The sequence below is a fragment of the Solanum dulcamara genome, chromosome 9, assembly GCF_947179165.1.
Source record: "Solanum dulcamara chromosome 9, daSolDulc1.2, whole genome shotgun sequence".
Taxonomy (NCBI): Eukaryota; Viridiplantae; Streptophyta; class Magnoliopsida; order Solanales; family Solanaceae; genus Solanum; species Solanum dulcamara.
Window position 1 is genome coordinate 994902 of NC_077245.1, and position 16923 is coordinate 1011824.

Consider the following 16923-nt stretch of genomic DNA (forward strand, 5'->3'; position numbering starts at 1 on the left):
TTTTTCCCTCTTACAAAACGATGATTATATTAGTAAACCTCCATTGCGTTCAAGAACACTTATATTACCAAAACTACATCCATGCTGCAACGTCTAATGAATGGAAAAAACACTCATCTCTCCATCCAAGCCTATAGAGGCATATCTAGTATTAGAAGTAGGTGCTCGGGTTTGAAATATACATATTTCGACTAATATTCTGAGTTGGGGAATAGCTGTAAGATTACTTCTGCCAGACTGCATAGCGATGACCACTGGTCGCGAGAATCCACTCTTTCCCAGCAGGGCACCATGATCCATCCCCAATCTTCACGCTAACCTTTTCATCAATGGTTGCAGCGTATAAGTTTGGCTGTGCCTCGAGAATCCTTATAGATGAACGGCTGTGTATGCCTTGATTCCTCCGGATATCAATCTAAAGCGTACATTTTAAACATTAGGATCGTCCAACTTTGACTGTTCACTCAATTTGTGTCGATAGTTAATAGATTTGACATACCAGCTTTACAATTAGGTCATGCATGGAATTATCCCAATCGTAGAAATGGTCGTAGAAAACTGATGGTATCCCTGGGTGTGTTAGAATGTATGCATAGCCCTGGAGTGATAAGCAGGGATAAGAACAGATGCCACAAAGATGATCAGGAAAAATAAGATCTGAACATTTGTATTGTATACTTCTGAAGACAAAAACATCACTTACAGCCTAGGAGAAATGAGTAAACTACAAGAACTTGAGGAAAACAATATAGAAGTAAAAATAAGCTCGCAAGTAGACCATTTAAATGTAAAGGATAGATGTTGAAATACCTCCATAACATGACGTGAAGGGAAAGGCCAATGAGCCTGCAAGGTGAGATCATTAAGTTAGTTGAGTAATCAAGGGAATATATTTCAGTTTCCGTGATAAGAAAAATATCAAAGAGAGTAAATGATCCAAGATGCTAAATTCAAAAACAGATCAAATGAGTGAATTGCATTAACCTATGCGACTGCACTAATGAAATTATAAGGTAGAATGGTCATGTAGCATCGAAACTAAAGCAGAGATCACTAATAATCAGCTAGATGCAAATCAGACAACATCAAGAACCTGAGTTGATCCAGTGTCATGATTATCAATAAAAGTGACAGCCCTTGAAGGCCACCATCCTAAAACTCCTGGTGGCTTCCCCTTGGAGTCACGCAAACGCCAGAATTCTCCTTTGACTGCTTCCTGCCAATGCATATACATAATATAGTTTAGCACTAATTTATGGTATATCCTCACTGAATCACAGATAAATCCCCGAATAAATTACTTGAACAAGAAATACAAATATGTCATCAAAATTCATTTGGATTTGCTACCATTACTAAATCTGAGCTGAAAATGTGGTCTTAGATACTGAAAGTATCGGATGAAAAGGGCCACCTTTTTCTATTAGAATCTTAAGTTTAATAGTCAATAAACCAACTATGACTCAGTGTCCTGTTTTAAATGGATACCTGAAGGATTGCTTTTGTTGTAAAATCGAATGCAGTTGAAAGTTGTCCTGCGCCATCAATCCAATTGATGATTCTTTGCCTGTGACTATCTGCATATAACAAATAAAGCTAACTGAATATATAGACAGAACAAAGATACCTATAGAAGGGGGAAACCACGGTACGGCTATCATCTGTCTCCACATTGTGTTACTGGATACATGGCAGTTGGCAACTAATTGGATTACGATATGTAGCTCAACACTGATGATTTAATAAGATTGTAAAACTTGAATTATGATATGTAGCTTCCTGTTAACTCAGAAGTTGACTTTGTTGAGGCACTTCATATGATCTGCAGATGTTTCATTTGTCCTTCAATTTCTCTCGTTTTTTTTGTAATGGAACATACATGGTTAAGAATTTAAAGACCTTTAATTATGACACAGCATAAGCCAGCATTTTCACATCAATAAGTTCTCTTGTTTCGAAAGGACATTCCTAAAACTTGCTCCTCTCCCCTTGCCTAAAGAAATTCAACATCGATGACGCCAACTGTTAGAAAGGTGAATATATCTAAGTCACATTGGAAGTGGAAGATATCAAACACAGAGTCCAATATACGTTGGATCTCTGTAAAGTTTAGGGTACCACTCATTCTCTCACCAGAGAATAAACGAGGGCTCAACAGCAACATGAATGACTACAAGTGCCAGCTACGTGGAGAGAATGCTTTTTAAGTTGCAAAGAAATGTTGATTGTATGCATTTATTGTATAAGCATAATACCTTGGTTGTAATCCAAATAGCTGCCCTTGTAATTGCAAGTGTCCCAGTATTCTCCAACTGCAAATATTGGCTTAGCTCCGTCGATATATTCCTTTACATACTTCGAAGCATAACTAAAGTTGAGAGAAAGGAAAACTTAGCTCTTTGCAAATGGAAAGACATCAAACAAAAGAAAATGGAATCTTGCCTTGGAGGGGAAGGGGTACAAAGAAAACATCAGAAAGCAAATGCACATTTACCCTTTGGCAAAATCAAAACGAAAATCTTGGAAGCCAACAGAGGATCTTAGCCACCGCATCCAGTAAATGAGATCTTTCCGGACAAAGGATTGTGTATGATCAATATTTGGAACTCCATTAAAGTTGTCTCCAGTGCTTTTGTTACCCTGGAAGATATCCTTAAAAGTATGAGAGTATACTCCGAAGGTGTTTTACTTGGAAATTGAAAATACGTAAGGAAAAAAAATCATTTATCCATTATATCTATTTTCAGACATCACTTACAATTGATTCCCTGAAAGTTTATTCGCTACAGAGATAAGCTAAAACTACAGAACACCAATTATTAGATTGATGAGTATAAGCCACTCAAAATACTAGACACTAAATTCCAGAAGTTAAAAGAACTAATGGTGAAGGTAGCCTGAAACTGAAGCCACACGAATTCAAGATATTAACTCAAGTTTGTAGTCTTCGATATTCGATAATATGTAAAAATAGGCAGCAAATTTTGCAGAAGGGGACAACTCTTCTAAATTTTAATACTGAAAATTTATCAAAATGAGTCTAATTTAAATAGTAAGAGAAAAAATCTGACATATAGAACTCAAGGCAGCAACCAAGCATTGGACTAACATAAACCTTAGGCCAAGACCCGGTTTCATATCTTTTTAAGTAAGGCTACCTAGCACTAAACCAAGCTTAATATGTTCAGATACAATTCATTCTTTAGTTAATGTTAGCATCAGAGCTTCTTGATCTTTTCCAGGAGAGGAATCTATCATCTATGCCACTCTAGCAAAAATGAAAGAGTCTACAAAAAAATAAACATAATATATTAGCGAAAATTGTATTCATTAATTCTATGATCAAGTAGATGCAGATGAAAGGATAAATAAATGTCTAAAGTTGCAGATCCTTGAAGCAAGATTTCAGTTACAGCATCCTTACCCATCCACCAGTGCAAGATGTAACAGCATGTTCATCCCAAGACAAAGAAATTCCATCATAGCGGTTGTACATTCCACCATGCCCTTGGGTAGTCCCAACACGATGGTTAATGACTATGTCCGCCATCCCTCTAACTTTGTACTGCTTCATCTTATTAAGTAAAGCTTTTAAGAGATGCTCAGAACCATATGAAGAAGTGAGAGAATAAAGGTTCTGTGGAAGGTAACCTATCATGAAAGAAAACAACACAAAAGATAATTAATAACTATCAAATGAGAATCTGAAAGAGAGGAGAGACATTAACTCAAATGACAAACATTTACTTTCAACCTTCAGGAGACAATGACTGACATGCCGGAGGCAGCCAAGCAGTTGTGAAGCCAGACTTGGCAATATCAGGAACTTTCTTATCTAAATTGCTCCACCATTCATGTTTTTGAGATTCCCAGTTGAAGGCCTGCATGGAAAATAGTTGGACTTTTCTACTTATGAACAGAACTTATGACACAGATCAATGTTTACTTCTCAATTGTATTTTGCATTTCTTTATGTTGGAAACAACCTTTTCTACGGGTAAAGCGTCAACATTCAGCCTTCAACAATTGTTATATGAACTAATAATTCTTTGAAATCTCTTCCAAGTTAATTGGTAAAATAAAGATAATATCACCTGTAATATGATCTCCTTTCCATTGCGTATCACAACCACTACAAGCACATGAAAATAATAATTCAGTTAGCATTTATCAGTATACTCCTCCTTCAAAAAGCTAGTCATATGAAATCCAGTGATTGCTTGAGCTCGGAATGTAAGGAATAAACAATCAAAAAAAGTAGTCTACCAGAAAATAGGGCATGCACATGCCAATCATTTACTCTTATAACGGCTAACATTTTAAATGAAATGAGAAAACATTATGTTCAAATCGTTGCCTTTATTCAGTTCAAATCTCCTTCCTCCTCAGTTATCAAGCATATATAAAGGAAAGAGAGACTTACATGGGTCAGACTTCTGACTTTCACCAAACTCCATAATGGATTGAGGTTGAGATTACAAAGTAAGCCCCTAATAAGCAAAAAGGTAGATTTGAGACGACAACAACCTGAAGCCATTTATATATATATACACACACACACACCACTATGCCTACGTAATTGAGTCATATATGTAGCTCATTAAAGAATCTAGATGAATCATCCACTTCTTTCAAAGTAAAAGCAAGTATTAACTGATGAGTGATAACCTCTTGTGCTCACCTGATATATTTTACTTACTAGCAGAGCTGATGCAACTAATTCTATTACACAAAGCAACCAAACAAATATTCGAGATAGAATAAGAATGAATATTACTACTGTTTACAGGGATCACAAATACAATTGGATTACCACTCTATGTTATAGACTCACTTACAGGTGTGTAAAGATCTTTTTTTCTACCTCTTCCCACTTTCTTTGCTCCTTAAGAGAGTCGAACCCACGACTCTACTCTTGTCTAGGTGTGTAAAGATCCAATACAGGTAGTGAAGCTTTTTACTAATAATTCTCCATATTGAACCCATTTGATACGCATACTAGAAGCATAAACTTAATATAGCTGCCCCAAAAAGTTTCACTAGAATCAACTTGAAAAATCCAAAGAATGACATGCACATGTATGAATATCGGATCATGTACTCATAAAATATTAGTGTACTAGGATGGTGTGTTACTCCTAATTTATCATGTACTTGTAAAATAAAAATCAAAATTGCATGCCTAATAGAGTTTCATATCCAACAAGGTGATGAAACAAACCACGCTTGCTCGCTCAGGAAAAAAGCCGATCGCAGTTTGAAATTACCTAGCTACTCGGGTATTTATACAGAGACGAAATGGGAAATTAGTCAAATCGGATCGATTCCTCTGATTAGGAATCATAAATTCTCAACCGTGAGAAAGTAGTCCATTTTCCGGGTTCGATCCGTTCCGAAATCGTTCGTCGGTAGTATTCGTATTAGACGGTAATCAGGTCTGACACGTGGCGACTGGAATTGACCGCTGCTGGTGGAATAAACATGACGATTATTAGACAAATAAAAATCAAAATTATGTCACACCAGATTAATTAATTTGTCGATTAAGAGGCTCACTCCAAAAAATGAAATAGTGTATGTGATTCTTTCGATAAAAGACGCGTTAATTTATTTTGTTTGGACCTCTATTTTTATTATATCGGTGGAAAGTCTTTTTTAATTATTCTCTAAATCGATCAAAAATTTAACTGAGATAGGCAAAGCTTTCGAAATAGGATGAGTAGAAGAAGCAAAAACAACTAATTATTAAATAACGACAAAGAAAATCATTATATTAATCTACCTTAACTAGAATGAATCTTATAAAAAAATAGTATCTTCTGTTCGGACATCCTACTGTTCAGCTTCAACAATTTGAGTGTTTGGAACCTCCTTGTGTTCAGCTTCAGCAATTGAAATGCTTTTCTAAATATAATTTTTTTATCTTCCACCTTATCTCCACAGTTTTGGGCGACCCTTCCCTTTCCTTTACCTCTTCTTGTTCAAATTCAGCATTTGAAGTGCTTGGAACCTCCTTTTGTTCAGACAATTTGAGTGACTGGTACCTCCACTTATTCAGCGTCAACAATTGAAATGTTTGGAACCTCCTCTTGCTCAGGTTCAGATCGAATCGGGCCTCGTTTGTTTTATTTTATTCTATTTTCAAATTTTATTTGGTGATCCATGTTTTTAATTAACTTGGTAATGTTCTACCTAAAGCATGTACTATAAAATATATTTTATACAAGTAATTTTTATTTAAGGTCATCTTTTTATATTCAATTTGTAAAATGACAAGAGATTTGATTTCCCCATTTAACTCCACTAAAATATGTATAGTTATTAATGTACTCTAATAATTCTTTTTTAAAATAGTTTATAAATCAAATTTTTATAAGCTCCTTGACTCGACGCTTAGGCCTTAACAGTAAAAAAAATAAAAATGTATAATAATTAACAATTTTATCAAAGGAAAATTGAATTTCAACAAATGTATTCTATTTTCATTAACTTACTGCAGAAATTAAAGTAAGCAACAAAGACCAGAATTGAACCTTAAATCTCCATATGTATCACGGTCAATCAAAATATTTGACAGTAATTTTTTAAGGATAATGCTGAATTTTAATTGCAAAATAATGTTCAAACAATCGATGACGGATTGGTGAGATGCATAGAAGCAACTCGTTAGAGTCCTCATAAAATCCTTCTTCATAAATGTATGGGTATTCTGAGTTTTAACCTTCAAAATTTCTTTTGCTCCCACAATAATATTCAATCTCCTCACATTAAAATCATTTAACATAGAGTCGAGCCTTCCCGATTTTATGATCATAGCAATAAAAGAGAGTGTTATGATTAAAATAAACATGACGATTATTAGATAAATAAAAATCAAAATTACACCAAACGAGATCAATGAGTTGTCAATTAAGAGGCTCGCCCCAGAAAATGAAATGGTGTATTTGATTCCTCCGATAAAAGACACGGTAATTTATTTGGATTGGGCCTCTACCTTCATTATATTGGTGGAAAGCCTCCTTTGATCATTCTCCAACTCAATCAAGGATTTGACCGGGTTAGGTAAAGCTTTCCAAGTAGGATGAGTAGAAGGAGCAACAAGAACAACTAATTATTAAAACAACGACAAAGAAAATCATTATATTAATCTACCTTAACTAGAATGAATCTTATAAAAAATAGTATCTTCTGTTTGGACGTTCAACTTCAACAATTTGAGTGTGTGAAACCTCTTTGTATTCAGCGTCAGTAATTGAAATGCTTAATACCTCTTCTTGTTCCGATTCGGCAATTGGAATGCTTGGAACCTCCTTTTGTTTAGACAATTTGAGTGCATGGAACCTCCACTTGTTTAGTGTCAACAATTGAAATGCTTGGAACCTCCTCTTGTTCAGGTTCAGATCGGAATGAGCCTCGTTTGTTTTATTTTATTTTAATTTTTAATTTTATTTGGTGATCCATGTTTTTAATTAACTTGGCCTTGTTCTTCCTAAAGCATGCACTATAAAGTATTTTCTATACAAGTAATTTTCGTTTGAGGCCATCATTTTATATTCAATTTGTAAAAAGACAAGAGAATTGATTTCCCCATTTATCTCCACTAAAATATGTATAGTTATAAATGTACTCTAATAAAAAAAATTAAAATAATTTATTAATCAAACTATAAAAGTTCGATTAAGCTACTTGCCTCGACGCTTGGGCATTGACAGTAAAAATAAATAAAAATATATAATAATTAACAATTTTATCAAAGGAAAATTGAATTTCAACAAATGTATTCTATTTTCATTAACTTACTGCAGAAAGTATAGTAAGCAACAAAGACCAGAATTGAACCTTAAATCTCCACATATATCATGGTCTACCAAAATATTTGACTGTAATTTTTTTAAGGGTACTGTTGAATTTTGATTGCAAAATGATGTTCAAACAATCGATGACGGATTGGTGAGACATCGTAGAAGCAATTCGTTAGAGTCCTCATAAAATCATTCTTCATAAATGTATGGGTATTCTGAGTTTTAACATTCAAAGTTTCTTTTGCTCCCTCAAAATATTCAATCTCTTCATATTGAAATCATTCAACATAGAGTCGAGCCTTCTCGATTTTATGATCATAGCAATAAAAGAGAGTGTTATGATTAAAATAAACATGATGATTATTAGACAATGAAAATTAAAATAACACCACACGAGATCAATGAGATGTTGATTAGGAGGCTCACCCCAGAAAATGAAATGGTGTATGTGATTCCTCCGATAAAAGACGCGGTAATTTATTTTGCTTGGGCCTCTACCTTCATTATATCGGTGGAAAGCCTCTTTTGATCATTCTTCAAATCGATCAAGGATTTGACCGAGTTAGACAAAGCTTTTCAAGGAGGATGAGTAGAAGAAGCAACAACAACCGATTATTAATACAACGACAAAGAAAATCATTATATTAATCTACCTTAACTAGAATGAATTCTATATAAAAATATTATCTTTTGTTCGGATATCTTGCTGTTCAGCCTCAATAATTTGAGTGCTTGGAACCTCCTCGTGTTCAGCGTCAGCAATTAAAATGCTTAATACCTCTTTTTGTTCAGATTCAGCAATTGGAATGCTTGTAACCTCCTCGTGTTCAGTGTCAACAATTAAAATGCTTAATACCTCTTCTTGTTCAGATTCAGCAATTGAAATGCTTGGAACCTCCTTTTATTCAGACAATTTGAGTGCCTGGAACTTCCACTTGTTCAGCGTCAACAATTAAAATGTTTGGAACCTTCTTTTGTTCAAGTTCAGATCGGACCGGGCCTCGTTAGTTTTATTTTATTCTATTTTCTAATTTTATTTGGTGATCCATGTTTTTAATTAACTTGGTAATGTTGTACTTAAAGCATGTACTATAAAGTATTTTCTATACAAGTAATTTTCGTTTGAGGCCATCATTTTATATTCAATTTGTAAAAAGACAAAAGAATTGATTTCACCACTTAACTCCACTAAAATATGTATAGTTATTAATGTACTCTAATAGTTTGATTAAGCTCCTTGACTCAACGCTTAGGCCTTGATAGTAAAAAGAAACAAATATATATAATAATTAACAATTTTATCAAAAAAAAAATCAAGTTTCAATAAATGTATTCTATTTTCATTAACTTATTACAGAAACTATGGTAAGCAACAAAGACCAAAATTGAACCTTAAATCTCCACATATATCATAGTCAATCAAAATATTTGATAGTAATTTTTTTAAGGGTAATGCTGAATTTTGATTGTAAAATAATGTTCAAACAATCGATGACGGATTAGTGAGACATCGTAGGAGCAACTCTTTAAGAGTCCTCAAAATCCTTTTTCGTGAATGTGTGGGTATTCTGAGTTTTAACATTCAAAGTTTCTTTTGGTCCCTCAATAATATTCAATCTCTTCACATTGAAATCATTCAGCAAAGAGTCGAGCCTTCTCAATTTTATGATCATAATAATAAAAGAGAGTGCTACGATTAAAATAAACATGATGATTATTAGACAACTAAAAATAAAAATTAGACCACACGAGATTAATAGATTGTCGATTAAAAGGCTCGCCCGAAAAAATGAAACGGTGTATGTGATTCCTCCGATTAAATTCTCCTTTGATCATTCTCCAAATCGATCAAGCATTTGACCGAGCTAGGCAAAGCTTTCCAAGTAGGATGAGTAGAAGGAGCAATAACAACAACTGATTATTAAAATAACAACAAAGAAAATCATTATATTAATCTACCTTAACTAGAATGAATCTTACAAAAAAATATTATCTTCTGTTCGGACGTCTTGTTGTTCAGCTTCAATAATTTGAGTGCTTGGATCTTACTCGTGTTCAGCGTCAGCAATTGAAATGCTTAATACCTCTTATTGTTCAGATTCAACAATCGAAATGCTTGGAACCTCTTTTTGTTCAGACAATTTGAGTGCTTGAAACCTCTACTTGTTCAGCGTTAACAATTGAAATGCTTGGAACCCCCTCTTGTTCAATTTCATATCGGACCGGGCATTGTTTGTTTTATTCTATTTGGTGATTCATGTTTTTAATTGACTTGGTAATGTTCTACCTAAAAAAAAATGCACTATAAAGTATATTCTATACTCGTAATTTTTATTTAAGGCATCTTTTTATATTCAGTTTATAAAAAGACAAGAGATTTGATTTCCCCATTTAACTCTACTAAAATATGCATAGTTCTTAATGTACTCTAATAAGCTCCTTGACTCGACGCTTAGGCCTTGATCATGTGTTATGACATTGATACCACTTACATTTAATCTGTTCATTTCCCATTAGAAATTCCATCTATTGATATAAAAATATCTTTAATTTATTTTTTTGGCTCACAAATATTTTTAAAATTGACACCCTAAATTATTGATCATCTCATTTTTTGTTATTGTCACGATCGAATTCGGGCCATTATGGCATCAACTATAACTCATGAGTAGGCAAGTTTAAAATCTAAAGACAAAACTTACGGAAGGTAACCGTTTAAATAACAATAACTAAGAGTAAGCAGAAACATGAATAAAATATAGGAAACATGCCATAGTATAGATCTGTAAGTATGATACAAAATATGCAAAAGAGGCCCAAAAATGGCTCAAAAATGACCAAGATAACAAACTAACAGAAGACCAAATCTCTGAACCCGAATACATGAGCTACTAATTACAGGAAAGCCATATATACAAGAGAACTGACTAATCAAAATACAAGAATACAAATTAGTACAAAAAAGGGAAAGCAGTAAGTTTTTGAACGGCAGAAACTCACCACAATCCAAAATTAGCAGCAACCGAAGATCTAGTGCTCACAAGGTTGCTCGTACTAGAAGTTGTATCAGAAAAAGATGCAAAAGTATAGTATGAGTATCAAACACAAGGTATCCATTAGGTATCATAGGCCGACCGAATTCAGAAAGAAAAGAGTATGATAATGCTAAATTTGCAAGATAATCGGTCAAATGTTATAAACAAACATACACCGAGAACAACATCAAGTCACTAATAATCAAGCACCAACCAAACACAAATCACTGATAAAAATGAGATAAATACAATGTAAGAGTGACCAATACATAAAAGTAGAAGCTTAGTAAAACCCTCGAGCCGTCCGAAATGATTACTCGGACTCATCAAGAAATATAACCCGAAATTTAGTCTACGAATTATCTAAAATGTCTCTTTGAGCATATCAAGTAGGTAAAGTATAGTAATTTTTGGAAAATGTAGCCTAGAAGTTAATCCGCAAGCTGCCCGGTATATGCCCTCAAGCTTATCAATAAGAGAAAACTCTTTTTTCAAAACCATATTTCCATCAAATAACTGCCACAAAACTTGATTTTCAAATCATAAAAAGAACCAACCGAATTAAAATCAACATTCTTTTTAATACTCGAAAGTCTCATTACTTCTAAATTTAGTATAACTCCCTTCAAAAATAAGTTCCTTAAGTTAAAAATAGTAACTCATTCTCGCAGCCCAACAAGTAGAAATTATAGTGAAACCATTTGAAAAGCCTTAAAACTCTGATTTTTCTCTTTTCTACTAACATCGAACAGTGCCAAAAGTCGATGTAACATGCATGAACGCAACCCCATCAATAACAGATAATTCTCACACCAAATCACATCACATATCAATCGGGTAAACACCTGTCACCAAGCAATAGTATTAACCTGGAACTCTAGCCAGTCCAAAGCCAATGCATCAAATCCAACAAACAATGTTAAAACGACAAAAACCTGAGTAGCAAACATAAAAGCATCCTAATATTTCAAAACAGTCAAACACGCATAAAACCAAGTTCCATATCACCTAAAAGTATTCTAAGGATCTAGAAACAACAACCAAGTCTAAGAATCAACCTAAGCTAAGGCTTATCGACTAAAAGCTAAGCTAAAACACCTAAAATGATTGATTTATCAACTGAGGATCATGCAAGCCCTATATTATTATCCTAAGCCTTTTTAACGATCATACTATTTTACATATATACAAACTAACCAAGCCGAAGGGGAGACTTGGAGTAATTGATAAAGTTGTTGTCATGTGATCAGGATATCACGGGTTCAAGCCTTGGAAACAGCCTCTGGCAGAAATGCAAGGTAAGGCTATGTACAATAGACCCTTGTGGTCGGGCCCTTCCCCGGATCCTGCGCATAGCGGGAGCTTAAGTACACCGAGCTGCCCTTTTTTTACAAACTAACCAAGCCAAGTAAAAAAATGGAAGCTTTAACATGCCTCAAAGTTGAAACGGCACTCGAACCCTACTCGGGTGATTTTTCTTTCGAGCAGCCTCCGAACGGTGCCACACTATCAATTAGTGAAGAGAACATCAAATCAATTTCAACGATACCCATATTGCATTAACAAAAATAAAAACAAAATTGGATCAAAATAGGATATTGGGACCCGTACATGAAATAACAAAATCAACTCCATCACAAAGTTCTAATTAGCTCAAGAAACTTGTGTTCTGAAAATGGGCAAAATTCGATCACCGAAAGAGCCAAAACATCCCTTCCAATATTTAGCTCAACAAGAATAAAAAAATGGTGAAATAAGGAGAAATTGATGGAAATTATTAAGGTTATGCCAATACAAATTTTCGACACAACCCAACAAAAATCGCTCAAAACCACCAAGAAATACTCTAAAAATGGCCCAAAAATTGAGTCGTGAAATGAAAGTTGCATGCTGAAATGAGGCTTTTAAAACTTATAACCGCCAGGTAGTTCGTTCTTCGCAAACGCGAAGCCTTGTCCACGAATGCAAAGGTCAGCTTTATTGACCCTTGCAAGAAGTTTGCGAACGCGGAGGTTTTGACAACGCCACTGCGAGAATGTGGAGCTCCTCACGTGAACACGGAGGGTAAATCAACCACCACTACATGAACACGGTCAAGAGCCTGTAATCACGAAGAAGAAAATGGTGTTGCACCAGCAACACTTCATCCGTAACACCAAAAGGAGGAAAACACCCAATAGAGGCTCAAAATTTATTCGGAACTCCATTGGCTCAAAAAAACTATGCTACCGAATCGAAAACGACATTTCGGACTCAACAGAATCGACGAAACAACCAATGGAGGTCGTCTCGTCAAAATGTTAGACCCAAGTCAACACTTACAAAGAAATATCAAACAAAATGCCAAAAGCCACAAACTCATTTCGAACATCTCGGGAATCGAACCAAAGGTTGTTTGAGATAAAACTTGACATTCTAGAATTAACCGTGCTGATGAAATTTTCATCCGAGCGTGTTTAGCGAGAATGTTGATAGAAGTCAAACTTTGACCAAAACTTCAAAGTTAAAAAGCCTAAACTCAGAACAAAGGCCCCGAAATCCGAGTCAACCATCCTACTAGACCAAAAACACCCTTCCAGAGTTGACGGAATACTCATGAAACATCAAAATTTCTAGAAGATTATTCTTTCCTCCTCGGCGAAAGAGGGCAAAAAAGGTGTGTGGGAGAAAGAATTCAAAAAGGAGAGAAGATTTCGTCCACCAAGCGGGATTCTTAGCTAGAGAAAGGTTCTGTGACATGGACGCCCAGCCCAACTCGGTCGGTCGGTTGGCCCACCTAACAGATGATGATATTCTCGATCGATTTGATCGAATTTCATTCTTTCTCATGAAACATCAGAATTTTTAGATGTTGACTAAATTAAAGTCAATTCTTTCACTTTAAAACCTTCAAAAAGAAAAAAAAAAATGCACCAAACTCTCTCAACCACCTCGTACTTGATTAAATTATGACTTCTTCTCTAGATAAATTTTAAGTTTGAAAAGTAGTTTTGATCAATAATTTTTAGTGAATTTTTTCGCTACTTTTACTTTTTTTAAAAAAAAAATTCAGTAAACGTAATTTTGACTTTCAAATATAATTTTTTTTCTAAAGTTTGTTTAAAATAGCAAAATAAAATTATGCTCAAAATGTCTAGCATCACCCCTTTCTTTTTTAATTTTTTTTTTCCTTTTATTTCCATAATCCTTCAAGTACTATAGTCCATTCAAATGGTACAATCAGGAGCAGCATACCATTTGGAGATCCACCGTGGCGCCGGGCAGTTGGTCTTAGGGTTTTATCAGGGTTTGATAAAGTTCCCAATCAACAAATCGTTATGTAATGGCACCATCTCTATCATTCCCAGAATTTCCAATTCCCTCTGATTATTGAAATCAAACATGGAGAAAGAACCAGTTCCTTCATCAACTATCGAAGAACCACAACCCAAAAAGCTGAAAATGTCCAGCACCACTACTTCCGACGACGAAGAATGCGCCGCCGGCGCCGGAGATGTTTCTGCTCCGGAGAGGAAACCTAGATACAAGCGCCGGAAAATAGCAATATTCTTTGCTTACTGTGGTGTAGGCTATCAGGGTATGCAGAAGAATCCTGGAGCAAAAACAATCGAAGGCGATTTAGAAGAAGCACTTTATCAAGCAGGTGGTGTGCCTGACCATGACAAGTGTCAACCCAGAAAGTACGAGTGGGCTCGTTCTGCTCGTACTGATAAGGGTGTTAGCGCCGTGGGTCAAGTTGTCTCCGGTCGGTTTTACGTCGACCCGCCTGGTTTTATTGATCGGCTTAACTCCATTCTCGTTCCACAAATCCGGATCTTTGGGTTTAAACGGGTAACGAATGCGTTTAGTGCTAAGAAGTTTTGTGATCGGCGTAGGTATGTGTATTTGGTTCCTGTTTTTGCTCTTGATCCATATGCACACCGTGATAGAGAGAGCGTGTTTGCTAGTTTAGGATCTGGGAAAGAGCTTGTTAAGTGTTTAAACTGTTCAGAAAGGGGTCGTAAAGTTGTTGGAGTAATGGGTAGACGCGTTTTCGATCCTAAAACTCAGTCAGTAATTGTTGTTGATGCACCAGCAGTTAATGCAAATGATCTGACTACTGATACTAATATGGTAATTGAAAATGAAGCTTCTTTAAGTGAAAAAGTTGAAGAAAGGAATGATCAGGTTGAAGCAAGCAACGAAAATGGTAAAAAGGAAGAACCGGTGGAAGAGAGTTTGTTTTGCTATGGAGAGAAAGAAAAAGAGAGATTTAACAGAATTTTGAAGTACTATGAAGGAACTCATAATTTTCACAATTTCACGACTAGAACAAAAGCTGATGACCCTGCTGCGAAGAGATATATCATTTCCTTTACTGCAAATACTATAGTTAGTGTTGATGGCATTGATTTTGTGAAGTGTGAGGTTGTTGGTCAGAGTTTCATGCTTCATCAAATCCGTAAAATGATCGGTCTTGCTGTAGCTATCATGAGAAACTGTGCTCCTGAATCGTTAATTGTAACTGCTTTCCGAAGGTATGTGTTACTATTTGTTAGTTATTCTGTTTTGAGTAGGTAAATTTTTTAATCTGATACAATATGATATTATCAGGGATGTCAACATCAATGTCCCCATGGCGCCTGAGGTTGGATTGTATTTGGATGAATGCTTTTTCACCTCATATAACAGTAAGTGGAAGGACACTCATGAAGAAGTGTCTCTGAAAGCTTATTTAGAGGAGGCAGAAGAATTCAAAATGAAGTATATCTATAGTCATATTGCATCGACAGAACAGAAGGAAGGGACAATGGCTGTATGGCTGCATTCCCTGAACCATCGTAATTACCCTGATCTGCGTGCCATGGATATTGTTAAACCTGCTGGCGATGGTCCTGAAGTTGTTGAAACTGCTGTTGAGGCTGGTTTAGGCGCTGTCAACAGTGGTGAGACCACTGATAATGTTAATTCTGCTGGTGCTGGTCCAGAAGTTATTGAAACTGTTGTTGAGGCTGGTTTAGGCGCTGTCAACAATGGTGAGAGTACCAATAACGTTAATTCTGCTGGTGCTGGTCCAGAAGTTGTTAAAACTGTTGTTGAGGCTGGTTTAGGTGTTGTCAACAATGGTGAGAGCACTGATAATGCTAATTCTTGTGGTGATGGTGATGGCTCAGAAGTTGTTGAAACGGTTGATGAGGCTGATGTAGTTGTTGTCAACAATGGTGTGAGCACAGATGCAAAATATGTTGAGACAGGGCGTGATGCTGATTTGGTCAACTCATAGGCTATGCTCTATCAAACAACTCTCCGCATCTCGTGCACCAATATCATGTAAACTTTTTACCTATGTGTTCTATCATTTATGGTGTTCTATTCTTTCGAGGGAACTCCACGGAGCAAAGACAGAGAAAGCTCTTGATCCTATTTCTAGGATATGTCAAATTAAGTCTTGAAACTTTGTTAATTTTGTTGGAGTGCTTCAAATGTTCTGGTCGAAGTGAAGCAAGATTCTTTAGTCTTTTGTTGAAGTGGACAAACTGTAATTTAACAAATTGCATGTTCTTCTTTAACATTGATAATTTGACATGGCAAGCTGAACTTTTGAAGTAACTATTAGCAATGGTTGTTCAAACTATCAATTTGGTTAAGATATAACTTTATAGTTGTATGTTCCTCTCTGTGTTGTTATGTTGTGGTTAATATTCCCTGTTACTTTGTTTTCTTCACTATTGTTTTTCCCTTTTTCATACCTACTTTCATTATGTCGTATTCGAGCCAAGGTCATTTAAAAACAGCAGCCTCTCGGAGAGCTAGAGGTAAGATATATGCGTTCACTATCCTCCCATGCCATTGTATAAATGAAGCTGCATGGAACTTTTGGAGTGAATAGATGAAACAAGCTCTTTTCTTCGACATTTTTAGGCTTACCAAATGAAATAAAAAAGTGTAGTATATCATTTCTCGTTGACATTGACTGCCGGTATTTTCGGGATCAAAATTACACTTAGCTCCTTTTATTTATTTTTGAGAAAATACCTATTTTATCGGTTGTCAAACGTATTTATATTGGCTTAGCTAATATACAACAACAATCATTCAGTGAAATT

General features: G+C 35.3%; 2 protein-coding genes across 6 annotated transcripts; one reads left to right on the plus strand and one right to left on the minus strand.

Moving 5' to 3' along the window:
* Window positions 1–5398, minus strand: LOC129903838 (probable alpha-amylase 2). 5 transcript variants are annotated; one of them, XM_055979354.1, is made up of 12 exons: window positions 5268–5398; window positions 4424–4490; window positions 4095–4132; window positions 3755–3881; window positions 3425–3651; window positions 2495–2640; window positions 2256–2368; window positions 1489–1577; window positions 1094–1216; window positions 811–846; window positions 500–598; window positions 1–415 (listed from the first exon to the last, which is right to left on the minus strand). In XM_055979354.1, the coding sequence occupies exons 2-12, from the start codon at window positions 4455–4457 to the stop codon at window positions 224–226; spliced, it is 1224 nt and encodes a 407-aa protein (XP_055835329.1). In that variant the 5' UTR covers window positions 4458–4490; window positions 5268–5398; the 3' UTR covers window positions 1–223. The 5 variants fall into 5 exon arrangements, with proteins under 5 accessions (XP_055835329.1, XP_055835327.1, XP_055835326.1 ...); XM_055979352.1 differs by having other exon boundaries at window positions 5222–5398; XM_055979351.1 differs by lacking the exon at window positions 5268–5398 and adding an exon at window positions 5183–5261.
* An 8675-nt stretch (window positions 5399–14073) lies between these two features.
* LOC129903959 (uncharacterized) lies at window positions 14074–16448 on the plus strand. Its single transcript, XM_055979481.1, has 2 exons — window positions 14074–15354; window positions 15431–16448. Exons 1-2 carry the CDS (start codon window positions 14219–14221, stop codon window positions 16098–16100), a joined length of 1806 nt encoding a protein of 601 aa, XP_055835456.1. The 5' UTR covers window positions 14074–14218; the 3' UTR covers window positions 16101–16448.
* The last annotated feature ends 475 nt before the right edge of the window (window positions 16449–16923 follow it).

Excerpts from the sequence above, each read along its gene's own strand:
- LOC129903838 (XM_055979354.1), bottom strand. The coding sequence starts at position 4,457 with ATGGAGTTTGGTGAAAGTCAGAAGTCTGACCCAT. Across the intron at positions 3,652-3,754 it reads TCAGTCATTGTCTCCTGAAG|GTTACCTTCCACAGAACCTT; the intron begins GTTGAAAGTAAA and ends CTTTCATGATAG. Across the intron at positions 599-810 it reads CTTCACGTCATGTTATGGAG|GGCTATGCATACATTCTAAC; the intron begins GTATTTCAACAT and ends TTATCACTCCAG.
- LOC129903959 (XM_055979481.1), top strand. The coding sequence starts at position 14,219 with ATGGAGAAAGAACCAGTTCCTTCATCAACTATCGAAGAACCACAACCC. Across the intron at positions 15,355-15,430 it reads ATTGTAACTGCTTTCCGAAG|GGATGTCAACATCAATGTCC; the intron begins GTATGTGTTACT and ends TGATATTATCAG.